The sequence below is a fragment of the Budorcas taxicolor genome, chromosome 11 (genome assembly GCF_023091745.1).
Source record: "Budorcas taxicolor isolate Tak-1 chromosome 11, Takin1.1, whole genome shotgun sequence".
Lineage (NCBI taxonomy): Eukaryota > Metazoa > Chordata > Mammalia > Artiodactyla > Bovidae > Budorcas > Budorcas taxicolor.
Genome location: NC_068920.1, coordinates 66456254 through 66484121, shown reverse-complemented (window position 1 = coordinate 66484121; position 27868 = coordinate 66456254). Strand labels below are relative to the sequence as shown.

Genomic DNA, 27868 nt, shown 5'->3' with positions numbered 1-27868 from the left:
GTCCATCCACCACCACCACTGATGAACCTGGTGGAAAACAACGTGATCTGCTTTCTCAGCTCAGAAAGCAGACGTGCCCCTCAGCGGACAAGCCTCATGGCTGTTTCCCACCTTTGGGGACAATTTCTCTTGTGCCTACTGAGACGTGACAAAATAACAGTCAAACTTCAATTGGATCGTTTTGGTATTAAGGTTAAACATTAATGTTTTCCTCCAAAGACATAGAAACTAAACCACCTCTTAATGCATTAAAAACAATGAGGTAGGCGAAAAAATAAACACGTGGTTGAAAAAGATTTTTTTTCCCCTCTGCAAGTGCCGATTGCGGTGAAACTGCTGTTGCACTTCCAGGTTTAAACAAAAATTAAACCTTTGACCGAGGCAGCGCTAATACTGTCACACAACAAGGTTCTGGGCAGGATACAAATGCACACCCTTTCTTTTTCCTTTTTTTTCTTTTAAAAAAGAATCATCTGCACGTGATTTTAGGCAAAACTTGGTACACAGAAAAACAACTGAGTTCTTGGCCAAAAAAAAAAAAAAAAAATTCCCAAGAAACCAAATGGGTCCCTAAACCCACCCACCCGCCTCCCAAGCCCCACCCACAAAAAAGTTATCCTAGTAACTGTGTCTTTCACATTTTATAAATATTAACTTCTTAAACCTGCACCTTCTTCTTTGTCCACATATGGTCACATTACAAAAAAAAAAAAAAGAAATGTCAATTAAATACGTTGTTAATGTTACTATATTAAATCTGCTCTTGGCTTCAGCGACCTGCTCCTCCGAGCGCACGTTTACACCTCCAACCCCCCCCCCGCCGGCGTCTGGTCTCCACCCGCAGACGCCCCAGGATGGAGCTGCAGACGCAAGCTGGAGCTGGAGGGAATGCGCATGCGTTCTGCCCGCCGCTCCATCCCAGCACGGATAGCACCCGATGGCAGTCTCAACAGCACCAGCTGCGATGCAGCCTCATTTATTTCGAACAGGACAGGAAGAGAATGGGGATGAACTGGTAAGAGCGGGTGGGGGCGGGGAGGAGACCCCGCCCACGCGGCCCGGGCAGCTCTGCGCTCCAGTTGCCAGGATCTCCGGGTTCTCGTGGTCGACACCTCCGGGGCCGCAGCCTAGCCCGCCACTCCTACCAGCTCAGAAGAGAGGTCCTGCCGAGAGTCATGAAGTAAACCTGGCTGCTGCCCCCAGACCGGACCGAGGCAAAGAACACCTGCAGGGGAAGAGGGGGAGAGGGGTGAGGGAGACCCTGAAAGCCCGGAGGCCCCTCCCAAAGGAAATCTGGGGTGATGTCCACTCGTCAGCACGAAGCCGGTTTTCATCTCCACTACGAGGGCTTCTCTGGAGGCTCAGACGGTAAAGAATCTGCCAGCAACGCGGGGAGACCTGGGTCAGGAAGATTCCCTGGAGCAGGAATGGCAACCCACTCCAGTATTCTGGCCTGTAGAATTTCATGGACACAGGAGCCTGGTGGGCCTCCAGCCCAGGGAGTCACAAAGAGCCGGAGGAGGCTGAGCAACTAACATTTTCTTAACTTAGGAAGACTCCTTAGCCAAGAGTGACTCTGTGCACCCCGTGCCCTATTGTGAGAACACACAGGAAACAAGGGGATGTTCCCCAAACTGGATCATCTGTGCTCACCCCCACCCGTAACACCTTCTGAAAGATCAACGTGTTTGGCAAACTCAGTGATCAGTGGGGAGGCGGCTCAGCCGCCTTGTTTCTCTTTTAAAAAATGAAACTGAAATGTCTTGGTTATTTCATAGGACTCTACTGTCAAAAAAATATATAATTTAGTTTTGTGCCTTTTATTAATAAACCCTGATGGGTGTGACATCATGAATGATTAAAAAAAAACTTTTTAATGCCTGAAGTTCAAAGAATACCATGGTTATGGCTCCACTGAACATACTTAGGAAAATGTAAACCCCAAAGCTGGTTAGCTCTGAGGCTGTGTGGATTTCCAAGGTAAAAGATTTGGGAGATATTATGTAGGTCAAATGCACCAGTGAATGAGCCAGAGGACTGGACTGCAGGAGGAAGTGGCCTGGGGGGATGTGGACGGAGTAGGCACCTAGTTGGGCGGGAGGCCCACCTGCCAAAGGGAGATGACAGCTCTTCTTCATCCTAGAAGTCAACCTGAGGTCTGGTGACTGGAAGGCTTAATGTATTTCAATGTGAAGCAAGAGGTGGAAATGTTTCTAAGGCTGTAGTGGGCTGCCTCAGGTAGTCGTATTTTCATCCAAGTGACAGAAGAGAGAGAAATCTAAGCTTAGAAAAGGCCAGAGGGGTCAACACCCTTGGCCAGCTGTCTGCTCCACTCCAAGGCTGTTTGGGGAGGAAGGGAGTCCTGGAGAAGAAAACGATGTGGCCAGTTCGGAAAAGCAAAGGTTTTAACTTGGGCTTTGATGCTCTGGGGTCTCACAGGTTTCACCTGTAGGCAGCACTCTGGCTTTTGCCTAAAATAATTTCTCCTCTTAGGCACTTATGCCAGGAAAACAATGCAGTTATGTCAATACTAGAAAGACGGACTAACAAGTGGTATATTTCATGCATATATCAGGAGAAAGAAAATTTCCCCCATTACTTAAATGTGTACGAGGGTTCTTTCGAATCACCAAAGAGTTCCATCCATCTAAACTGGGAGCTTTAACCTTTTCTATCCCTAAACTAAACACAGCCTGGACAGGCCACCTAATGGCCGGGGGGGGGGGGGGGGGGGGGGACCTCAAAAGACAACAAAAACCCAACACAGAATGATTTCTGCAGAGATAAACATGTCCACCCCCTCAACAAAAACAAAACAAAATATATCCTGACCTCCATTAATGGGTCTAAAAAGGCACTACTGAAAAGTTCCTTGATAAAGTTATTTCAGAATCTATCGAAATCCCAAGGAAAGGCTTCACAGAACTCCATGGAAAATAAACCACTGCTGAAAGATAACATCTAAAAAGAATCCCTAAGGAGACTGTTACCTTGTCATTGCGTTCACACAAGAATTTCAGCCTTTGAGCCCTTTTGTGCATAAACACGCCATCCAAGTGGCCAGTTTCCACAGATCGGATCTCTATGGCCTTTTCTCCCCAGCCCATCGTCTGATTGGATCGAATATATGCTTTTTGAGAGAGGAAAACACATATTGTTAAAGATGAGGAAACAGCCATGGAAAGAAGCTGCTCAGGTTTCACACACACACATACATACACACACACCACCCCTCTAAACAGCTGGCAGTTGGAGGTTTTTGTAAGACAGGGGTCCCCAACCTCTGGAATATAATGGCTGATGATCTGAGGTGGAGCTGATATAACAACAGAAATAAAGTACACAATAAATAGAATGTGCTTGACTCACCCCTAAACCATCCCTCCTCTCCTACGGCTTCCAGGAAACTGGTCCCTGGTGCCAAGAAGGATGGGGACCACTGATGTAAGGAACTCTACACATGCAACACTGTGGGTCATCCTGGAAGGTGATGTTTTAAATTATCAGCTGAGTCTGTCGATGCCTCCGAGGAGGACATGCTGGAGCATCACCCCCAGTCCCTGTCCATAGTTTGGCTTATACTTTCCTCACGCCAATTACCAGGGAGAAGAAAAGGCACGTGGACAGAGCCAGAGACTTGGCCGCTATAAAACCAAAGTAGTTTGGGGAAATAAACTTGGAGCCAACAGGGTTCCAGACGTCAGTCTTGAGGACATGCGCAGGGAAGGTCAGAGGCTGTGTGTGGACTGCGGCTGGACCATGAGATCGCCACAGCATCACTCACCCTCCTGTTCCCCTCGCCTTCCACCCATTAGTCACAACTACATCTGCCTTACTGTCCCTGGCTGCCTTGGATTAAACAGAGGACTGTGAAGACAGAGCTTTAAGCAATGATCCCTTGGGGCTTCTCTGGTGGCTCAGTGATAAAGAATCTGCCTGCCCATGCAGGAGACATGGGTTCGATCCCTGATCTGGGAAGATCCTACATGCCGTGGAGCAGCTAAGCCTGTGAGCCCCAACTAGAGCCCGTGGCTCACACACCCTAGAGCCTGTGCTCCACAGCAAGAGAAGCCTGCGCACCACCCGGGGAGAGTAGCTCCCACTTGCCACAGCCTGAGAAGAGCCCATGCAGCAACAGAGACCTGCTGCTGCTGCTGCTGAGTCGCTCCAGTCGTGTCCGACTCCGTGCGACCCCAGAGACGGCAGCCCACCAGGCTCCCCCGTCCCTGGGACTCTCCAGGTAAGAACACTGGAGTGGGTTGCCATTGCCATCTCCAATGCATGAAAGTGAAAAGTGAAAGTGAAGTCACTCAGTCATGTTCGACTCCTAGCGACCCCATGGACTGCAACCTTCCAGGCTCCTCCGTCCATGGGATTTGCCAGGCAAGAGTACTGGAGTGGGGTGCCACTGCCTTCTCCAACAAAGACCTAGCACAGCCAAAAAGAAAACAAATAAATTTATTTTTTAGAAAAAAGATGGGGAAGAGCCAACTCATTAGAAAAGACCCTGATGCTGGGAAAGACTGAAGGCTGGAGGAGAAATGGGGCAACAGAGGATGAGATGGTTGGATGGCATCACTGGCTCAATGGACAGGAGTTTGAGCAAGCTCCAGGAGACCGTAAAGGACAGGGATGCCTGGCGTGCTGCAGTCCATGTGGCCGCCACGAGCTGGACATAACTTAGCGACTGAATAACAAAATAAATAAATTGATTAAAAAAAAAAACTATTAAGATTTTGTCCTAACATAAGACTATGACACATCACAGTCTACAATCCACCTTTCCCACCACCTACTGCCAACCACTCTGTTAAATGGTCAAATGGTCTGAACACCATGTAACACCAGTATCTGAAACAAACACAGCCGCAGGAAAGGCCCTACTTTAACAAACACGATGCTTCCGCTCAAGGACACGTACCTACAGACGTCGGCATCTCTCCCCACTGCAGAACCACATCCTTGGTGATCCTCCCGTACGTGTTCACGTAAACCCCTTCATCTTCATAGCACACTAGGAGCTCCATGCCGTCCGTGTTGGGGAGGATGATGATTGCGTGGGGTTTGATGCTACACTGGATCTGGAGAAGGGGGACAAAGCACAGGGAAGCCCGTCAGCGGCCACCTCTATTCCTGCACACAGGCTTAATAAGCGTGTCTTGTGCAAAGGCACTGGCTCAGCTTCCTGGTGGTAAATACAGCAACTGGACAACACTGTGGAGAAGCCACGTGATGTCAGATATATCTGAAAGTCTACCTCTGATACGCCCTATACACTGCTCATTCACATCTCCTGAGGCCCCTGGAATATATTTGGACTATGGGCCCCATTTAATACATTACATTCCTCTAAGCAGTCTCACCCCATGGCTGTCCTGACCTGCCAGCAGATGCCCCCTCCCATCCCGTGTTAGTGAAAGCAGGGCTAGGCCGGTCTCGGGAGGGCTTCAGAGACAGGAGCAGAGAAGCTACTGAAGAGGGCACGTCACTGAAATACTCACCCCCACTGCAAAGGGGAAGCGAGGAGACCCTGCCCGTGTTAGTGCACTGAGCAGAGCAAAGAGAAAAGTCAAAACAAAATGAAGCCAGTCAACCAACCATAGAGTGTGGGTTCTTTCTTACGTGTGTTGGTAGGTAAATGTCATAGACCGATCCTGAGTCCACATCAACAGCATGGAATCCAGCACAGGATCCATAGATCACCTTCAGCCTCTGGCCTTCCTCAACAGTGAGATCCACCAGCAACGGCTTGTGCACCAGCTCGCCAAACGACTGCAAAGAAGCAGGCGAGAGGCAGCAGTGAGATGAGCTGAACTTACGTCTGACAGTTCCAGCTGGAGAAGCCAGACCTAGGCACTCAGTCAGTCAATGACTGAACCACCCTGGCAAAAACCACAAGCAAAACTACTCCCCACGGTGAGTCTTTATTTTGCTTTTATCTGCTAGCAGCAACTACTCTAATGCAGACGATGGAGAGAGAGAGGAGCAGCGCCCAGAGACACATGTGGAGGGTTTTATCAGTGCCTCACAGTCATCACAGTCTCTACACCGTTACTCAGACTCCACTCTAACTCTCCAACTCATTTACCAGTGGTAGTGAGAGGCTACCACGCACCGTAACAGCCTGGGCGGCCCGCGACGTCAGTACCTGTGGCTCACGAGGCAGCTCCGAATAAACTATTTATTTATCAAGCAATGAGTGCAGTACTTGGTCCATGAAGGTGATTAAGATCAGATCTCAGAAGATAATTGTAGCTTTACAATCAACTGCTTTTAGTCAATAATATGTGGCTTTATTTTAAAGCAAATATGATAACCCCACTTATCTTGCTTTACTGGAGAATCAAATAATAAGCTATCTAAATATGTCAATTTTCCAGTATGGAGGCCTACCCTTAATATGTCAAAACTATTTTAAAAAATAAGTAAAAAATCATTAAAAAAAAAAAAAATTCTTAATTTCTTACCCTGCACTAAAATAGGCCCAGGGGTAATGCTTAAAGTTTTGTGTCTAATATCAGAAATGTTTATTAAGTGATTTATAATATCCAGTGTCATAGCAATATCATTTTTAACTAAAAATATAAAAAATTTGTATTTAGTGCAGTCTAAAATTACAAAAACATTTTAAAAACACCCATGAAATAACTGCCAATTTTTTTCTACAGTATTTTTCTTGAAACAAAAAATAGTATACTATACATATTTTTAATAGTCTATTTAATATATAATATATCACTATGTCATTAAGAATTTCTGTAACTTCACTTTAATTAGTCCTCTGTTGAACAAATATACCTGGAAGCTGACTACTGCTGATAAAAAACTGCAAGTGAAAGTCACTCAGTCGTGTCCAACTCTTTGTGACCCCATGGACTATATATATAGTCCATGGAATTCTTCAGGCCAGAATACTGGAGTGGATAGCTGTTCCCTTCTCCAGGGGATCTTCCCAACCCAGGGATCAAACCCAGGGCTCCTGCCTTGTAGGCGGATTCTTTATACCATCTGAGCCATCAGGAAAGCCCATGAATACTGAAGTGGGTAGCCTAACCCTTCTCCAGGACATTTTCCCAACCCAGGAATTGAACCGGGGTCTCCTGCACTGTAGGAAGATCTTTCAGCTGAGCTACCAGGGAAGCCCATGGTATCATAGACATACACATATATTTCAATTTTGATTCCTTGGCTTGTTGTCCCCCTTCTAACAGCGCAGTTTTAAATAAATGATCAGCCGACTTATTCCCTGGCTCTTGGTCACACTGTGCATGGCTGATACTATTCTTAAGCGCACTTAACGTTATTACCTTAAAGGCCATGAATTTGTGATATGGCTTGGGTGCCCACGCGTAGACTTCCACAGAGCTCTTCAAAGCAATCACCAGAAATTTGATCCTTTCATATTTAACTGAAAGAGTAAGAAGAGCAGGTCAGTATCACGGTGGGCCTCTCAGTCCCTCCTGCGGCCTTCTGCAAACTCTGCAAACATGCCCTTCCCTGTCGATCCATCCAGACCAGTGAAAGAACAATGCTGAGAGGTCAGGCACTGGCTCACTTTCCAGATTCTTGAATATGCATTCAGGCTGTCCCCATCCTCCTCAATGCTGTGCTGGACTCCACTCCATACCCTGGTTATTATCAACGAACAATTTCAGTGCTGCTCCTACCGTTCTTAGTATTTAATAATTAAGGACAGCGTCGACCTTTCCACCCTGTTGTCCGGAGGACTCAGCATTAATTCCAAAGGATAATGATGTGATGTATCAGCCAAGAGGCTCCTGAATATCAGCAAGAGGTCAAATCTTCCACGTGGGCTTTCCTGAGTCCCACGTGGAGCTTATAGATGGAAAAACTATGACAAAATACTCATCACCTGAATCTGAATTCTGTTTCTGTGTATAAGACCAAGTATCGCTTTACAGCACTTCCAGCTATAGAGATAGTAGTAATTGGTAGGATTCTACATCGGATTCTAGATCCTGTACCAAAAGTAAAGAAACTCTCTGTAACTTCATACTTATATATGAAGGCCTTCTTTACACAGCTGTCTCAGTTCTCTGACAGCCAGCATGTCTGCTAAGAGCAGATACCCAGATGGCCCTGGCCACACCTGACTTATTGGCTGGTGTAGACCCCAGTGTCTGCACAGCCGCTCTAAACCACAGCACCGCTTGATCCTGACTTCGACCATGAGACTCAGCTTGTTGACTTGATAACTCTCCTGGTTAAATTCCACGTGTTGTCACTATTCAAATGAATCACAGGACTATGATGATACAGACGATTCTAAGAGGCCATCCAGTGCTGATGGGACAGAGTTTTCCATGACGGTGGAAAGGTTTTATGTTACTTGGGGCTATTGGACACTTGGAATGCACTAGTGTCACTGAGGATCGAAACTTTAAAGTTTACTTCACGTTAATTAATTTACAAATAAATTTAAATACCCACTCCCACCTTCCCTGTTCTTGATGGCAACCATACTACACAGCACACGTCAGGGTCAACTGAATAATACTTTGACCACCTGATGCAAAGAGCTGACTCATTGGAAAAGACACTGATGCTGTGAAAGATGGAAGGCAGGAGAAGGCGGCAACAGAGGTTAGATGGCATCACCAACACAATGGACATGAGTTTGAGCAAATTCCGGGAGCTGGTGAAGGACAGGGAAGCCTGGCATGCTGCAGTCCAGTGTTGCCAATAGCTGGACACGACTGAGGGACTGAACAACAGAAGTCTAAACATAACAAATGAATGCTTGTGATTCGTCCTATATGAACGACGGGCCTGAGTGAGGGTGGACGTTCTGTCCTGGGGAAAAGTCCAGCTCAGTCTAACACATCTGCCCTCGCTCCCCTGTGGGATCATCTGTTCAGGGACATTTCAGCTGTTATGAGCCAGTTCATCACATTCAGCCTTAGATGATTCCAGCTACCACTGTCAACAAGGAAAAATGGTACAGAAGACCACAACACAGAAAATCCTAAGCCCCAAACCTGCACCAATCCCGCACCTGCAGGATCACTCAGAATCACCCAAACAGCAGGGTGGCACTCACACTCATTAGAAACCAGTGAGCTGAGGGCTGTGAACAGATTACATCAACAAGATGACAACACCAAGGACTGGAATATCCCTGAGAGCAGAAGCACTGACCCAGAAGAACAGAAAACACAGAAGCAGAAATCAACATCCAATAGGTCCCTCACATCCTCAGTCTTAAATATATAGAGAGAAACCAGTTGCTCATCTTCTCAACTTTCCATTTCAAATGCAATTAGAACACATCATCTCACTCATAAAACTGTAATTGGGCTAAGCACCATCGTTCCTCCTTAATTTCCAATGTTAATTGAGCCAGTATTTTGATTTTTTTTCCCCAACACACACAAAAAATGTATTTTGGTTTTTTTCTTGTGAAATCTTATGAGAAGCATGAATGTTGCAGAGAAATGAACAAAAAAGTTGCCACAAAATGCTGCCTGGCCAGCAAGATTCCTTCCTCAGTGACGAGCACCAGTAGCTGTGCACAGCGCATTTTATTCAAACCGACAGGCCAAAACTCTTTGGGCAAACTCTCAAACATTCCATCAGTGGCTGCCAAGGACCCACAGTGCTTCGAGTGAGAACCAGCTTGCAGGACCAAGGAAGAATCCAAGGGGCCTGGCGTTCTTCAGGCAATGCTTCCTTAACGAGGTTCCTCTGAACCCCATCTTACAGAGAAGAATGTGGACTGTCCAAGGTCAGGGTGGTGGAGGTCGGGGACGCCTGAAGGGAACCTGATCATGATTCAAACGGAGCCCTGCGGACCTCAGGAGTAGAAGGTGCTTCAAATGAGCTAGGAGTATCAGAGACAATGAGCCAGGAGTGTCAGAGACAATGAGCCAGGAGCATCAGAGACAGGTTTCTCACTAAAGAAACTGAAGCTTCAGAAACACAAACATTTTACACAAAAGACAAACTGAACCCCTGAAAAGCAGAGCCCCTGCAGCCGTGGCGGACTTACCAACTTTATAATGCACACAGCCTTCCAGGTCCCCCACTGTCGTCCAGCCCTGCTTCTTCTCAACCTCTGGGTCGTTGTGTAGTATTTTATTTCTTAACCAGGACAAATAGTAGACACGTAACTTATCCTTTTTGCCTAGCAAAACAAATAATCAGTACTTTACATGCATATTCAAAATTAGGTATCTTTGTTAACAACAGTAATCAAAATAAACTGCAATAAACAATAAATACCATCCCCTTCCCCCACCGCAAGGGAATCGTTTTCTATCAGTTTCACTAGAAACTCAATTCAAGCTATTAGGTCATCTGATTCTTAAAACATTCTGGAGTAACTATGGTTTCCCATTTAAGAGCACAAAAGGGTTTCACAGATCACCCAACTTGGGGACTTCAGTCCAGCAAAAGGCAAGCCATAAACTAATGGACACAACAGAGAGAGCTAACAGAAGACTCCTACCCAGAACACGTGAAGCACTCTTATATGTCTATTAAAAGAGAGAGAACCTAGCAAGCAAGATCAAACAAGTCAACCCTAAAGGAAATCAACCCTGAATATTCACTGGAAATTCTGATGCTGAAACTCCAATACTTTGGCCACCTGATGCAAAGAGTTCCCTCACTAGAAAAGACCCTGATGCTGGGAAAGACTCAAAGCAAAAGAAGGGGGCAGCAGAGGATGAGATGGTTAGATATCATCGCCGACTCAATGGACATGCGTGCATGCAATGCTAAGTAATTTCATTTTGAGCAAACTCCGGGAGGTAGTGAAGGACAGGGAAGCCCGGGGTGCTGCAGTCCATGGGGTGGCAGAGAGTTGGACATGACTTAGCGCCTGAACAACTGCAAACCTAGCAGAAGTATTGAGCAAGCACCCAGGGCAGACAAAAGAAGTCATCACATTAATTCATAAAAAGGTACTCGCTCTCAGTTGTCCGAAAAGGCTACACACTGCATGAGCCCACCTAGGACATTCTGGAAAAGGCAATAAAGAGCAAAAAAAGGTCAGGTGTTACCATGGGCTTTGAGGAAGGGATGGAGCACAGAGGATTTTTAGGGTGACGCAACTCGTCTGTATGATAGATAAAATTATGCATGTGTTCAACCCAGAGGACACATACACACACAGAGAACCTAAACTGTGGATTTCAGCTAACAATAATGCATTAATACTGGTCCATCCACTGTAACAAATGTCAGAGAAGAGGGGAAACTGGAGGGGGCCCATATAAGACTGTCTATACTTTCTGGTCACTTTCTCTGTAAACATGAAACTGCTCTAGAAAAACAGTGAGACACAAAAGAAGTATTTTTGCCATTTATTTGAGTTCAGTTCAATGAAGGCAAAAAAACAGACATCAAACCATACCTAGTATATACTAAGGTGTTCAAAGTCAGGACAGCGCTTCCTCAGGTGGGTGGGGGGGTATGTGTGTGTGTGTGCGTGTGCTCTGTGTGTGTGTGTGTGTGTGCGTGCGTGCGTGTGTGGTGGGGGTGGGGGGTGGCGGGCGGTGATGGAAGCAATGCAGGAGCGCCGTGGGTGGGTGGAGGAGCTGGGGGCTACACGATGGCTAACTGTGACTCTTCCTGGGCCTGTAATTATTTATAATCTGTGCACTTTCTGTATTGTGTCTTATACTTCAACACAATCTTAAGTTTTGAAGAATTTCTGAATGTGGGAAGACAAAGACAAAGACAACATTGTTTTACATACAGTGTTTTATTCCCACACTGTGAGATACATTTATAGAAATGAGAAGGAAATATATTAAAAAGTTATATTAAAAAGTTAACAAGAACTATCTCTCTCAGACAGTGATTACATTTTATTTTCTTTTTCCCAAGCTTTTTTTTCCTTGTTTTTGAAGTTTCCTACAATTGACGTGTTATTGCTTCTATGATTTTGAAAACCAATGAAAGCTATAAAAATACAAAAAAAGTGGCCCCCCAAAACGGTATCAGTTGATTACTGATCCACACAAATCACCTTGCTCATTGGATCACAAAATGAAGTTTTAACCATTTTCAGCTGCAGATTTATTTTTCCTCCAATTCGAAAACCTGTTTTCCATCAGCACTCAAGTCTTAAATGGTTGTTTCCTCATTTAAGTAGGAGATGGATGGTGAAATTTTTGCATTTCAACAGACGTCTTACTTAAAACCAAAAATCTATTTGAAAACTAAAAATTATTGCAAGAAATCTGTTACATATAAATAAACACAACAAGTTTGAGTTAGTCGACGATTAAATCAAAATCACTGTGGGTAATGAGGAGACAGGTCTTACATTTCTGCATACTCTTTAACCCCAGCAAAAATGCAGATTAGGACGTTACAATCCAGGCAACATGGATTCACATGCTGAATGGTTAAGTGAGTTACCAAGACACTTATGAAAATGTTTACAGGAGAGGGGAGAAAAGGAATGAATGGAAGTTACAACGGAAGTAAATGAACGTTAGTGTCATCCATGCAGAGAAACATCTTGTAGCCGCACAGAATGGCTATCGGGAAGGAACACGGAAAAACCACCTACAGGTTTGGACAAACGAGAATGGCAGGGACACAGCTCAACTTCAGGACAGGGGGTGCCAAGCGTGAGTAGACGCCGACTGTATGGACAGCAGTGGATCACACATCTGGTGAAACCATCTCGTCAGTATACGGGCATCATAGCGTCCCCTCAACATGTTGCGTGACTGTTTTTATATATTATACTATTTTATATTTTTATTTTCAGCATGTATATGCTTGCAAGACTGGAAGTCAAAAAGTGAAGTTAACGGTTTCTTTGGATGAACTGATTTTACGACTTATTCCTCCTTTTTGCTCTTCTGCAGTATCTCTTACTTTCTACAATCAACATATATAATTTATACCAAGAAAAATGCTCCTCCTGAAAAGAAACTCAGAGCAAGTGCTGACAGACATGGGAAAAAACCCCCAAACCATGGTTTTACTGGCCATGGCAAAGAACAGTTCTTTTTGCATCAGAGTCCTGTGGGAAGAAGTGGACACAAACCCACACCCTGACCAGGACAGGCTGCGGGCGTGGCGGCGAGGTGGGGATGGAGCGGGCGGGCGGGCAGGGGGTGGGGTGGGGTGGAGACGTGGAGCAGGAAGCGCAGGAGCGGGCTCCAGGACAGCTCAGGGGAGCCCCAGCCCGTCGCAAGTACACACAGTGGGTCCCGTCTGAATACGCTTTCCTATCACATTATTGTAAAATCATGCTATGGTTCTGTTTTTGAGCCATCACTTCGGAAAACGAGCTCACTCAAGCTCCATGTGTGGAAGCACCGCACTTTTAAACAGTGCTGGTGGCCTGCTCTCCCAAACCCACACTTACCAGATATCGTCACTAAGACGTTCAAGCCTTCCAGGACGTCCATCTGCTGAAATCGCCTTCTGTTGATCAGAGGATACACCTTCCCTTGGCCACTTCTGTCCAGCAGCATCAGGCCACTCTCGGTACCCACCAACAAGTTCACCCCTATGTCAAAGACACAGAAAGACCACAATTTTACACTGTGCGTGGCAAATGGCCTTGTATGGAGCAAACAGCGCCACCTCTCAGGATAAGAGTCCTTTCCTCAAGTCACCCACAAACAGAGATGCTTAGGATGTGTGCGCTCAGTCACTCAGTCATGCCTGACTCTTTGGGACCCCCATGGACTAATAGGCCGCCAGGCTCGTCTGTCCATGAAATTCTCTAGGCAATACTACTAGAGTGGGTTGCCATTTTTTTCTCCAAAGCTAAGGATAGTCAGAGCTTAAAGTACCCAAACTGCAACAAATCACCATGGAGGGGAGAGGGTGGAATATTTGTTTACACATTAATATAAAAAGAATCTAAGGGGGCAATGAGCTCGCTTCATTCCTGATCCTCCAGCTTCAGGGTCTTCCTCAGTAGCCCCAGAACATCCAAGCCCACCATCTCCTGGGCACCACAGACTCTCCATCTTATCTATACTATCAACCAACCAGACAGACAAACCTTTGTCCAATGTCATGATCCCCACCTGCTTCCTTCAACATCTGTCTTTGCTCGGGAAATCTAGAACGAGCCATACACAGCCCCCTTAGTCCCTAACAGATTGTGATCAACCCGGCATCTATCACTCAGTTTCAGGTTTTCTTAAAGACCATCCTCCATCATCTTTAAGAAACAAACAGCTGCATTTGATCCTCGGTCCCTCTTTTCTTAGAAGCAGTATGTATCAGGCACACCCCAGCTGCTTCTCCCCAGCCGTGTCCCATCTCCCTCCCCATTTTCCCACACCTGCTCTGGCTTCCCCCAGTGGCTCAGGGGTAAAGACTCTGTCTACAACTCGGGAGCCATGGGTTGGAGACATGGGTTCGATCCCTGGGTTCGGAAGATCCCCTGGAGAAGGAAATGGCAGCCCACTCCAGTATTCTTGCCTGGGAAATCCCATGGACAAACGGACCTGGGGGGCTACAGTCCACGGAGTCACAAACAGTCGGACACGGCTGAACAACTAACACTTTCACCAGGGATGTGTAAAATAGATGGCTAGTGAGAAGGTGCTGTATAGTACAGGAAGCTCAAACCTGGTGCTCTGTGATGACCTAGAGAGGCAGGGTTGGGTGGGAGTAGTGGGGTATTGGGGTGGGGGAGAGGGAGGTTCAAGAGAGAGGGGACATATGTATAATAATGATTGATTCTCACTGTTGTATGGCAGAAAGCAACACAATATTATAAAGCAATTTTCCTCCAAGTAAAGAATACATTTTTCAAAAAGGTCCACATCAAAAACACAACAAAAACAAAACAAAACCCCCCAAAGCTTCACTTAGATGCCATCTTAAGTCACAGAGAGTCAGGAAAGACTGTTAAACTGAAATGTTTAAAGAAAAGCAATTTGACAGATTTCTTCATTCTCCCTATAAATATGGGCCGAATCAAATGCCTTTCTCATCTTTCTCTCCTTTTTTATACGAGGTGATGGAGATGAGTCACTCTGTCCAATACATGATGGCTGAAACAAGGGCAAGTCTGTGTGCCTGCAGGACTCCATGGGACAGCGTGCGCAAGAGGTGTCAAGAGTCTTCCACCTCACCCAGAACAACGCTCCCCAAACCCCCGAGACATCCCAAGCTGTACTTCTCCAAATGACCGGTCCACCCTTGAGAATAAAAACAGAAGCGTTCGAATGGCCCAGAGACACCTACCCCACAAGGCAGCGCACAGGATCTCGGAGTTAAACCTCTTCTTGTATTTGCGAATCTCTGGGGTGTCGCTCTGGGGCCGAGTATTGGTGGGATTGACATTGACCACTGAGCCCTTCCGCGTAGGATCTTGCCTCATGGCCTCGGGTCTCATTCCATCACAGGAAAACCCCACTGAAACATATGACACTGGAATTACTTCTGTCTCCATGGGGGCTGGGCCTGCTCCCTTCCCCAATACGCATCCATGAAAGATTCATGTTGAGACCCACTCTTTGCCGAGGAAGAGAAACTCGTAAGAAACAGACGTGAAAAACCGACTATGGTGCTCATTGCAAAAAGTGCCAGTGGGGTGTGCATCTGGCCTGAGGTCTGAGCCTGCCGACCACCACTACACGTGCTCACCAAACCAAACAGAGTGAGAAGAACCCTGCTGGTGGCTGCTTGCTTGCTGCTATATTACTTACCCACAGAAGTCACTGTTGTCCCGCTAGATGGAGAAATCTGTAGTAATCTGGGGTCTATAAAAGGTGTAAAGGAGGAGGAAGATTTGTGTTTCTGGAGTGTGTTACTAGCGGACTGAGTCTGCAATGTAAATTTCAGTCGTATTAATACAATGACAGTTAAAGAACAAACACAGAACACTTCAACCCACTGCTGCACTGCTCTGCTTCCCAATACAGAAGGCGGATCCCCTTGCTTCTGCCCCCACCAAATGCTCTGCAGGCACCTCTGTGTGCGAACCCCACAACCCCTAACACAGGCTATTTAACCAGGAGCCAAAGAGGGCAACCCCTCTTTCCAGAAACATCATTCCAGTAAGACAGAATGCGCAAGCTACCAGCAACATCTATACTTCACAAGCTCCTCGGGTTTTTAATAAATGATCATAATGAAAACTCCTAAAGAAAGTTGGAAATGTGCTGATCTCAATTCATCCGTTTTTGAGTTTGTTCTCCTGCCCCCCCAAAAGTCCAATGAATGTATGTTGGAATACCGACAAATCTTAAGTCTTATATCGCTTATTTTAAAGTGAGCCTCTTGCCAGAAACTACAGAAGCTTCGGCCACCATCGTTTTAGGTGTATCATCAACTCCGTATCAAACAGCGGGGCTCATTAGTGAAAGGTGCAAAGGCATATTCTTTTGCTCTTTTAGGAAGAGGAGTGTTTTGGTTAATAATGTAGCTTAAGAAAAAAAAAAAAAGAAAACACAAAGAAAGTGAAACAAATTGTTAAGTGGAAATGTAATGACAATTAAAAACAAACAGAAATATAAACTTGCCAGTTTAGTGAGTTAAGGGTTATTGTACATACTGTACATTAGAGCAAAATGGAGCCAAGTTTAAACATAAGAAGGAATGTAATTGTAGGTGGGGTATATAAGTGGAGGGAAAGACATGTCTGACCACTTCGTTTGTCCTATAACCGTTTCACTCCCCGGGGCAGCTGAATCATGAGTCTTGCAGCCAACACCCTCAACCCCCCCTGAGCTCCCCACTTCCCACCTGGCACAGCTGTCTCCTGGCAGGCTTTGCGCCTGAGCACTACCCCCCATCCCCGGGTCTACAGCTGGGGCCCATCCACCCAGTGGCAATCAGTCTGATGCTGAGCCTGCCTTAGAAGCCACTGATTTCCCCTGGGTCCTCAAGGGGAGAGGATTATTCTAATAAGAAGAAAAAACAGGAGCAGGTGGGCAGGCCAGCAGCTCAGTGCTTACACTGACAAGATCAGCTGAAGCCACATGCTACCGCAACCTTCAACAAAGGCATTTAAGCCACACCTCCCATGAAGACGGTCAGTCGTGTGACTAGGGATGGGGCCCATGGTGAACTGTCACTGTGCCTGGGGCCATGACTGTCTCCCTAGGAGAAAGGGCCACCCAACCAGCACCCAGACTGAGACCACAGCCACATCTTCCAACAAGCACACAGGAGTTCCCATTCAAACGCTGAAATTAAAAGCACACTCAGTTCTCTGCCCTTCTTGTTTAACATTTTCTAGGTTTCCCCCCAAAAGTATCTGGCCTCTTAAACTATGCGTGATTGTAAATTTCAAGGACAGAAACCCTTTCAACAAGGCTGGCAAAAATAAATAAGGGTAACCAACCAATAATACCTCTCCAAAAAAAAAAACATCCAGCCCTTTTTGAGGGAATTTCCTGTACAAAGAGACACATTTGTCCTGATAAGGCCAAATCTGCTCAACCAAATGTTTCTGTGTTTTATTTACTGGATATAAAGAATGAAAAGGGCAGATTCCACAAAAGACTACCAGAATTTCATGCCAAATACATAAAGGATCTGAGAACAGAACAATTGTTTTATTTAGACTTTTTTTGAAAAAACGAACTGAATCAGAAAAGCCATGCAACTACTTATCTAGGGAAAAGCAAACGGTGAACTGGCAAGTCTGGAGGGCAATCGCTCTAGGGTTAAGGGGTCTGTATACAGACCTGACCATGTTACTGGGGGTGGGGGTGGGGGGGTGGGAGAGAAGGGGAGGTGACCGAAGAAGGCGGGCGGGGAGGGGAGGTGAGGGCAGGGCGTGGGAAGGTCTCTGCAAACTAGCTCCTAAGCGGTGCTGGTCTAACCCTGGGAGAGCAGCCAGCTGTGGTGCGAGACATACCTCATTAGTAGTGAGCTTGTCCTGGGGTGTCTGTGGGGACATGGTGGGTGTCGGCTGGCTGGAGGATGGGGAAGAGGAGGTGGAGGAAGTGGAGGAGGAATGGCTTTGCTGTAAGAGATCTGGCAAGAGGTGAATGCGACCCGCAAAGCCATTGCTCTCATGATGGCTGGCGCGCTTTTGGTCAACTGCACTCTGCAGAGAAAAAGGCACACTGGTCTCGCTCAGCACCGCTGACAATGCCGAAGACCCTACTGACCCTGCCTGCTGCGGTGCTGGGTGGCTCCGCAAGCTCTGCCGAGTCATCAAGGCAAGACTGGAGGGCATCAGCTGGGTCTGCTCCCACTTCCTCGCCAAGTGCCTCAGCTGAGCCAGCGGAAGCCACGGCAGAACCCACGCCACGCTGGCTTATCTGCCACGGGAGCTGATATTACCAAACTACTGGCTTGTCTCCTTTCTTTCCAAATCTCTCTAAAGCCTTAAAAAGCACACTGTAACTCCTCTGAACTCTCATCTTTCCTGGGCCACTTCCCGCCTTCCATCCAAATGTAGTGCCAGAGCATGAAACACAGTCAGGGAGAGGCCTGCAGTTCTAGACAGGAGCCCTGCTCTGCTTACACGAGAAGAGCATCACTTTCCTTCCCTCTAAGCTACGAAGTGAACAGGCAATTGTAAAACTTGGTAGCCCAGAAGGAGCACATCTCAGGGGGCACAGGTTAAATATTCCACATAGGAGGAGACTACACCCGAGCACAGAGCAGAGACCGCCCCCCCTAACCCCTTTGGCTCCAGGAGGCTCTTGGCTCCCAGGCGGCTCCTGCCTACCCCAGCCGCTCCCGCCTCAGCCCCACAGCCTCTCGGAGCCGAGAGCTCCGTGCACACCTCCCAGCTGCCCTGCTTCAGACACAGACTGCGGGGCTCACGTGGGGCTGGGAGGGGGGCTGCCACACAACATGCAAGGAGGGCAGGATTGAGGGACACTGCCAGCCGCCCTGGGGGTGTGCAGCACACGCCTGCCTCCCACACCCCGGCCCCGCTGCCCTCCAGGCCTGGTTAACGTGAGAACAGATGACGATGCAGAAAAGCATGAGTGAGTGGATGAGCAAGAGGGTTAATGACCACAGGAGCAGCTCGGCCTCTAACCGCGCGGAGCACAAGGGTACCTGGCGGACGATCAGCGTGCCCTCTTTGGACGGGGTCAGGGCTGGTTCACTCTCCACGTCGTCATGGACAACCATGGTTTTCACGGACTCCGTTTCACCGTTGCTCAAGTTCAGAGATGATCTGTTGAGACACAATCCAGACGTGAGGGGCCGTGACCCCCAAGCCAAAGATGCACTGGTTATGTTTTTCACCTTCTCGGGGACCTAAGGCTATAGGTATAAAGTTTCCCCCAGGAAAATGAACCGAAATTTCCCTTTTGTCCCAGCCTCAAATAAAAGAGAGAAAATGAGAAACCAGGAGTCCTGGAGAGAGGCACGGACATGCACACACACAACCACCAAAAGGGGAGGGACAGGCAGACTCGCTCCACACAGTGACACACTCAGCTTCACAGGATCAGAGGACAGGGTCGGAGTCCTTGTCCCAGCCGGAAAGAAGGCCCAGTGGGCGCCGGACACTCATGAGCGCGTGCTCAGTCGTGTCTGACTCTCTGTGACCCCATGGACTGCAGCCCACCAGGCTCCTCTGTCCATGGGATTCTCCAGGAAAGAATACTGGAGTGGGTCGCCATTTCCTTCTCCGAGGATCCTTCCGACCCAGGGATCGAAGCCTCATCTCCTGCCCTGGCAGGCGGGTCCTTTACCACTGAGCCCCCTGGGAAGCCCACGGGGACACTCATCCTCCCTAATGCTCAGCGGGACTGACGCGGCTCTGGGGTCCTCCGGGCCAGACGTGGGCTCCTCGGCCCCTTCCTGCTCCGCGTCGTCGTCCTCCTCGTCCGTCGTCCCCGACTCCTCGCTGGAGGAGGAGTAGTCCGTCACCTTGTGTGGCGGCCGCACGTCCTCCACGGCCCGCAGCTCTTTGGCCAGCGCCGTCAGGTCCTAGTGCGGGGCACAGAGGAGCGTCAGGGGGGCGGGGGAGGCGCCGCGCGGCGGCCGGCGCCTCGTCCCAACCATCCAACAGCCATTCGGTTTCGCAAAACTGTCTTGTAGGGAGTCTACTGGTATCATGAAGTGGAGCTCTTAACGCTTTTGATAGGAAAGACCAAGAAAAGTCAAAAAGCTGGAAGAAACAGAAAGGATTTTTTCAGAAGTCACAGATGCTGCACCCACAGTTTAAGCCTGATGGCCATAAAAAGCAATCATCTGTTTATGATGAGCTGAGAATATTTTTCTAACTATCAAATTCCATTTTTTTGTTTCAAGTTCTACATTATATATATAAATATAACCAAAATAAAACATTCAAAAAAAAAAAGGATGCTGCATTCTGGCATAACTATACCAATTGCTGCTTCCTCTCTCCTAGACAGAAAATTCTAAATCAACAAATGTGTGCAAGATAGATCTTGGTAGTTTGTTGATATTTGGCCCTGTGGCAAAGTCTTCTTTTAAGGAGATGTTCCAAAAAGCAAGAAGATTCTAGTTAAAGAGGGGTGATTTAAACTATTTATTTAGGGAGGTTTTTAACTCCAACTTTTATTTTGAAAAATGTCCAACTTGCAGAAAAGTGAAAGACGGTGAAGTGAGTACAGTGTATGCCTCACGTCTGGCTTCACAGACTGTCAACCACTTGCCACGTTCCTGAACAAAGTTCCTGACGTGTTAGGTGAGAAAGCGCCCAGCACGTGTGGCTGGGCAGGCTCCCCTACCACCGACAGGACCGTGTGCGCAGGAGGGAAAGCTGCCTGGGGTTACTCACGAGCGCATCAGCCCTCTTTACTCTTCTATGTGAAGATTTTTTAGGGTCAATCAATTATCAACTATCCAAGTACAACTTTCGAGCTTGATTGTTATCTCTATTCTACATCTCCATATGGAAGCTCCAAATATGTACCTGTCCACTTAAAATTCTTTTTAGAAGGCAGGCTACGTGACCCCACTTCCTTCTGGCAGTCTCCTCTCGCCAGTTAAGAACCTGCTTCTTTCCTTTGCACCTGAGCCTCTGAGACAAGTAAGCAAGGACTGGCCTGGCCTCCTGCTTGCAACTTCATGAGTACAGCTGCGGTTTTTTGTTACAGTAAGTTTGTTTTTTTTTTAAAGCTGTATTTAATAATAAGCACACAAGGCGAATTTGGGGGTGCTAAGAAAGATGAAGCAAAAGTGTAGGGCTTTTTAGTTTGAGAAAAGAGCAAGCTGAGGAAAGAAGAGGCATGCAGGTGGAACACAGGCCGAGTTTAACAGCAGTCAGAATGTGCTCGGGTGCGGAGCTGTTTAGACGGGGCTTACCACTTCACCCTGCAGTCGGCGGGGGTCCGTCGAGCCAGAGAAGCCATCGGTGAGACGGAACGCACGGCACAGGGAGCAGAGAGGAGAGAAGGGCGAGGGGGCACAGAAATCAGTGCAAGCCAAAGGCAAAACCCCGGAAGCCTCAGACCCCCGGTGTGCCCAGTGACAGAGCGGCTGCCGCGTCGAGGACGAGAGGGACACAACAGCCACCCTGCTGCCCCACGGACCAGAGGCAGGATGTAAACCCCAGGGAGTTTAAGAAGGCAAGGGGAAAATCTCTTCTTAAAGCCAGTGTTTCAGATGCCCACTCACCCAGGACGTGTAAAGGCTGATGCCAAGCAAAGAGATAGAAGACTTTTCTTTTGTATCGTTTTAAATGACTGGGCGGGCAGTGGGGCGCAGAGCACAAGTGTGTCTGAGGTTTACAGCTTTCCTTATGACCCCTCAAATCTGCAAGGCCCCACAGGGAGGCCTGCAGCCTTCGCAACAACACGGCTTTAAAAGAAAGCTCTCGCTGAAGCTTGAAATGAGTTAAAATGGATTTTGTGCAATTCTTACAGCAGGCTTGAGAGGTCTAAACACTTCCTTTTTATCTTCAGGCTTTTTTGCTGCGTTTTCAAGGCGCTGGGATGGCGAGCCTTCAGATTTGGACGATGCTGTGAGGTTCAGAGATGAGAAAGAGGGAGACACGTGAACATCCGAGTGTGGCCCACGAGGCCGCCCAGCACACCTGGCCGTGATCACCTCCTGCTGGTCCTGCCCACTTGTCAGCCACGCTCACGGTCAGGGCTCCCTCCACACACAGGTCTGAACCCCGGGTTTCTGACCCTTCCTGAGAACCCTTGACTGTCATACTGCACTAACACGTGTTCACAACTTGTTACATTACATCAACGATACCGAGGGAATTTCCGCTAACCTATTATTAAGAGTAGGTGAGGATAACCAATATCGATGACAACACTGATGGAATTTATGCTGACAAGAGTGGGTTCAAAGCTCAGTTTGGACCTTTAACTAAACACCTTGGAGGAGTCAGGGAAACTCACTAATGGACAGTTATTTGAATGTACACAATGGAGACACAATATATATCCATCTCCTGGGGGTTGCTATGAGGATTAAGTGAGAAGATGTTCAACAAGTGTAAACTCTCAAAACTTAACTCTTCACTGTTAAAATTATGATGACTATTTGTGTCACTAGCAAACCTACACCGAAACATTATATGGTAATATGCAGCTGTGAAAAACTCCAGGTCTTTTCCATGACTGAAAAGGATTTCCACAGTCAACTCTTAAACAACATGGGGTGGAATTCTGAAGGTCCACTCGTGCGTGGAGTTTTTTCAACAAGTCAATAATTCAGTACTGCAGGATCCCCAGATGGTTAGATCTGTGGGGTGTAACTGTGGATGCAAAGGAACTATGGGGATGGAGGGCTGACTATGGAAGAGGATTTTCAACTGCTGAGTGGTGGTACGGGGTATCCCTAAACCCTGGGTCTTCAAGGGTCACCCCGTGTGGCGAGCATGGAGAGGGAGAAGAAAGGAAAGGCAGCCTACATCTCACTCTGAAGCGCTCCCCGGAGCCACTCTGAGACCCCGGGTGGGAGCCGGGCTGGGACCCTGAGTTGCTGGACCCCGAGGAGCTGCCACTGCCTGGCCTGGGCGCCAGCTTCTCCACTCTCTCCCAGAGCAGCCTCGGCTCGATGCTACTGTTGGAGAAGAAGACAAGAGAACCACTCAGGCTTTGTCCCGAGACACAGTGTCAGACCGTAAACACGAGCACCGTGTCGTCACTGAGATGCAGCAGGAATGAGAACATCAGCCCACAAACAGACGTAACGTGAGATTCACCAGAAGCGACAGCAGTGCTGTCCACTGGCTTTACCTCAGGTAGCTGAACACACCGAAAATGTGAAAGCCATTCTACCGTTGTCGTTCAGTTGTTAAGTCATGTCTGACTCTTTTTGTGACCCCCTGGATTGCAGCCTGCCACGCTCCTCTGCTCATGAGATTTCCCAGGCAAAAATACTGGAGTGGGTTGCCATTATCTCCTCCAGGGGATCTCTGCAACCCAGGGATCGAACCCATGACTCCTGCGCTGGCAGGCTGATTCTTCATCACTTAGCCAGCAGGAAAGCCCATCCCACCATCAGTGGACCCCAAATCTTCTCTGGGCATGAAGAGGAAATGCGACTGTTCCGTCTACAAGTGTCACTATTTTGTCTCAGCTACAAACTCAGTTTCTTATTGTGAAAAATTCCACCCATGTGATTACACACAAAATCATACTGTTCCCAGTACCTGCTGCTGTCAAGAACTGACTTTTCCGGTGATCAGGGCTGGAAGCGTGACAGCACATGGGCTGTGGCATACCCCTGCCGTGGACACACCACAGCACCGGCTCTCCAGGTTAGTAATTAACACATGGACTCAGGCACAGAGGCCCCTGCAGCCCACCCTGACTGCTGACAGCTGAGAAAGTTCTCCATGAAGCTCCTGGGTTGTTACCCATTCCATTGCCTCGGGTCATCCTGTGACACCAAGTTTGAAGGCTCAGTGATGATCAGGGTACAAAACCCTTCACACGACCTCTTGTGAGTTGCTGAGCTGGAGAACACGGTCGCCACCAACTATATGAGGTTATGGAGCCCTTCAAATGTGACCAGTGCAACTCAGGAAATTAAGTTTTAATTGTATGTAATCTTAATAAGCTTCAAATTTAAGCAGCCTCATGTGGCAAAAGCAACCTACTCCAGTATTCTTGCCTGGAAAACCCCACGGACAGAGGAGCCTGGTGGGCTACAGTCCACGGGGTTGCAAAGAGTTGGACAGGACTTAGTGACTAAACTACTACCAACACCCATGTGGCTAAAAGCTACTCTACAGAACAGCTCTAGAACCTGAAAACATTTTCTGGTTAATCCACAAGCTTACCACCAACTTGAAGTCGACCACTGTCTCTCATGGCCTGTGTGTAATTTATATGCCACTCCCAGGGGCCCCCAACATCCTTTGGATAACAAACCCTCTCGGGTCACAGTGCCCTTAGAAACCTACCCTTCCCTGCTGGTCTTCCCACTTAAAACTCCCAGAGGCAGGGATTTTTCATCTTAAAACTGCCACAATATATGGTCAGATTTCATCTCTTTCCCTCACAGATCAATTTGACATTACTCAGGTGAATGGATTTTATGGCATTTTCTTTATAAAAGGATCACCTCTTTGCCCCAGAACTTCCGTGTTTAAGAGCACAAAAAACGTTATGCATGGCTCAAGAGAGAGGGGATATCTGTATACTTAAAGCTGATTCACATTTTTGTACGGCAGAAATCAACACAACATTGTAAAGCAATAATCCTCCAATTAAAAAAAAAAAAAAAGGATGGCAGGACGCGGTGTGGCAGACCTGCCCTGAGCCTGGCTCATCACTCACCTGGTGGAGTTTCTCTGACCAGCTTGGCTATTCTGCTGCCCACTGCCCTGCAGTGGGGAATCCCGGCGGGACAGGACAGGGGACCGCGACGTTGTTCTCACAGGGACCTTTGGGTACCAAATACAGCGATTAAACTACTGGAAACGTGAGAAAACAAAGACTTTCCTACCACCCCCTCTAAGGTCGTCCTAGCTCACCACTCTTCTATCACACTCCTACCCCCGCCCGCCAAGCCTCTCTGCCCTCCAGTGACGTGACAGAAAGAGGAAACGTCGGCAGAGGCACCAGGCCCGCCTTTCTAAGCCCCCATCACGTCTGAATGGTGCTGGCATGAAGCGTGGTGGCAGGGGACGTACAAAAGCATTTTGCTGAGATAATGTGAGAATCAGGGAAATAAGCTCAAAGAAACCAAACAATGGCTTACAAATGGATGGGCAAGAAACAAAGGATGTTGGAAGCAAGAAAATATTCAAAGGAAGCAAGTTCCGAGTGGAGGGGAAAAAAAAATTAAAATGTGACTTTTTGTTGAATTTCAACATTAATGACCAAACCCCCAATTTCAGAAACGTGAAAACTGAAAGAAAGAAAAAAAAAAAACAAAAACCCCAAATCCCTCAATTTAAAAAAAAAAGTCTGCTTTGGGAAACATGTTTGTTTTTTCCCTTGTGAGATCTTCTCTGAAATTTTTGATATTACTTAGCAGTGCAGAGTCATTTATAGCTTCTGTACAAACTTGACAAGACAGCTGGTAAAATATATTTTGATCCTGTCTGTTCTAGATGCATACTCTTTGTAGATGTACTCTTATTAAATTATTTTGGAAACGTACAGAGTTAGAGACACCAGCAAAGAGCTAACTGGCTGGGGGCTGAATGTGACTGCCTCACTACGGAATTTTCCCCCCACTGCGAGAAGTTCCTCTGCCATTGCATCACCCGTTAATTCTGGTGACATCACCACACCCTTCACTGAAATCAGTAATTAAAAAATAAATAAGGCAATAAGGAAAAGGAAAAAGCAGCACACGTCTGTCTTTCTGCTCCTTACCCTTGGAGGCACCTCGTCACTGTCTGATCTAGACCAAGCCTTCTGGGCTGGGTCGGGCACCTCCGCCTTAGAGTCAGAACTCTGACTGAGCACCTCACTGCGGGAAGGTGGGCAGGGGTCCTGAGAGCGAAGATGGTGGTGTGCAAATTTGGGAGGAGAAGGGTCACTGAAGGAATGGGATCTCGAGACAGGGGAAACATTGTTCTTGAGAGATGCCAGGTGGGACCACTGTACCTTCCGAGAAAACAAAACACAACACATTCAATGCGTTCTGCAGAAAACGCTTTTCTGGTAAATATCAAATCCAGAGAGAGCGCCGGGGCGGTGGGGGACCCACACAGGGCAGCTTGGGACTAGGTCAGCCAAGCAGACAACAGCTATGCTTTGGCAGGGGGGAGGAGGGTGGGGGGCGGCAGGCGTCGCGCGCAAGGTGGTCTGGGCAACATTATATGCAGAAAAGAACAAATGTACATTTATAAGGAAAACTCTTAGTACCCAGACAAACATTACAGAGAGTGGTAAATGTGAAGATTAAAAAAAAAAAAAAAACACAAAAAAACAGTGTTCTTGTCTGATGGACAACGTGAGGCATGCGTTTCTGCGTCAAAGCAGCTGGACAGGCAGAGAGTGGGGGGACCACAGGAGGGACATTGCCACATGTGCACCCCGTCTGCCCACCCTCCCATGACCTGGCAGGGCAAGTAACCACAGAGTCACACGTTCACTGTGCAAAGACCAACCCCGCATGTTTTGATAGACTACGAGCTTAACTTAAAATCAGCCAGACTGTCAAATACACCAACCATTTTCCTTCTTTTTTTCTCCCACAACTTAAAACACTCCAATCCCCTGAGAACTTTACATGTCTTTCTACTAGTCAGGAAAAAAAAAAAGGACTTCAATTTCTTTAGAAATAGTCAGCAGTGGAGTTCCCTAAATGGACTGCTGAAGGGGTATTCCATCTACTTGACACCGGAAGAAATAAGACAGTGCCTTGGCAACTGAAACCATCTGGTCACTTTTAAACTGGAGAAGCCATCTCTGAAACAATCTGTATTTTCTTAAGACTACACTTTTTGTGTTAAAATAATGGTCCAGTATTAAAATTTGCATAATTTTAGCGATTACATCATATTTGATGAAAACTGGAAATACTCCATCAGGATTGATTCAACATTGCCAGGTCTAAGATCCAGAAATAGTTCCAAGTTCGTGATTTCTGGGTGAGAGTCGTGCAAGTTCCGTTATTAGTATAATCCCAGACTTCCAAAATATTTAAGATTTTCAGGGGGAAAGCATGTAACTAAAAGCATCATCTGTAAGTGTAATAAAAAATACGTTTTAAAATGAAGTCCTACTTGAAAAAAGGTTTTCCCCAAATCATGTTTTCGTAAGTGCAGGTTTTGGCTAAAAGCCACTTTAGACAGAAAAGGGAAAACAGAGCCTATTTCCAGGCACTATGTAAATTAGTCATCAGTATAAAAAGTAGTCTGCACAATGCAGGAGCTCCTTTTCTCTACACTGGGAGTGGCCACATAGAGAGTCTGCATTTGCGGACGTTTAACGTTCAGCAAACCTGTTCTCCCCATCCTCCTTCCCCCGTCATCCGCCCTGCTTTCCTCTAACACCCTCTCTGTTTCCACTGCTCACTTTCTGGAGCTGCCCGCTGGCTTCTGGGTCAGTTTTTCTGTGAATCAGGACACAGCTCATCTCATAAACACCAGCCTCCCAACACTGACCCCACTGAGTTTCACCCCAGGTCTTCTTTTCCCTGTAAAACTGCTCCAAATCAAGGGTTATTTACTGTAAAGTGCGCTCCAGTCCTCATCTGGGTTTGTCTGAACACCACTGCTACCTCCACTGTCCCCCAACCCAGGCCAACAGCAGCTGACAGGTAAACGCAGCCTCAAGGACTCAGTGTTCAGTACCCTGGACTGCACGGCTGTAGGGAGCGAAATGCCTGAAGGCCAGCTATGTTCAGCGAGAGTGGGGACCAGCGTCTTAAGGATCTCTGAGATCTCCAACTCAGGTCGTCTCTGCTGTCTGCTTTATCCTCCAGACAGCGTGGAGGTCCCCTCCACCCAAAGCTGGGCAGGGCCGAATGCTAGGGCCGACCCAGTGACCTCTACCCTGACCTACGTCAGGGAAACCCACACCCAACCCACTTGGGT

General features: G+C 47.4%; 1 protein-coding gene across 13 annotated transcripts in view; it reads right to left on the bottom strand.

Moving 5' to 3' along the window:
• Positions 1-945: 945 nt before the first annotated feature.
• MAP4K4 (mitogen-activated protein kinase kinase kinase kinase 4) overlaps positions 946-27868 on the bottom strand; it is a 146140-nt gene continuing 119217 nt past the window's right edge. For 4 of the 13 annotated variants that reach the window (XM_052647555.1, XM_052647554.1, XM_052647558.1 and 1 more), the window contains 16 exons: positions 25698-25931; positions 24651-24757; positions 22775-22926; positions 21769-21866; positions 19688-19863; positions 18982-19102; positions 17822-18013; positions 15663-15780; positions 15199-15369; positions 13355-13498; positions 10010-10144; positions 7308-7408; positions 5599-5772; positions 4922-5081; positions 2991-3130; positions 946-1225 (listed from right to left, as the gene is read on the bottom strand). In XM_052647555.1, coding sequence (XP_052503515.1) covers positions 1142-1225; positions 2991-3130; positions 4922-5081; positions 5599-5772; positions 7308-7408; positions 10010-10144; positions 13355-13498; positions 15199-15369; positions 15663-15780; positions 17822-18013; positions 18982-19102; positions 19688-19863; positions 21769-21866; positions 22775-22926; positions 24651-24757; positions 25698-25931 — 2307 coding nt within the window. In that variant the 3' untranslated portion in view covers positions 946-1141. The remainder of the gene's footprint in view (positions 1226-2990; positions 3131-4921; positions 5082-5598; positions 5773-7307; positions 7409-10009; positions 10145-13354; positions 13499-15198; positions 15370-15662; positions 15781-17821; positions 18014-18981; positions 19103-19687; positions 19864-21768; positions 21867-22774; positions 22927-24650; positions 24758-25697; positions 25932-27868) is intronic. The other 9 variants (XM_052647557.1, XM_052647563.1, XM_052647564.1 and 6 more) reach the window with 5 other exon arrangements.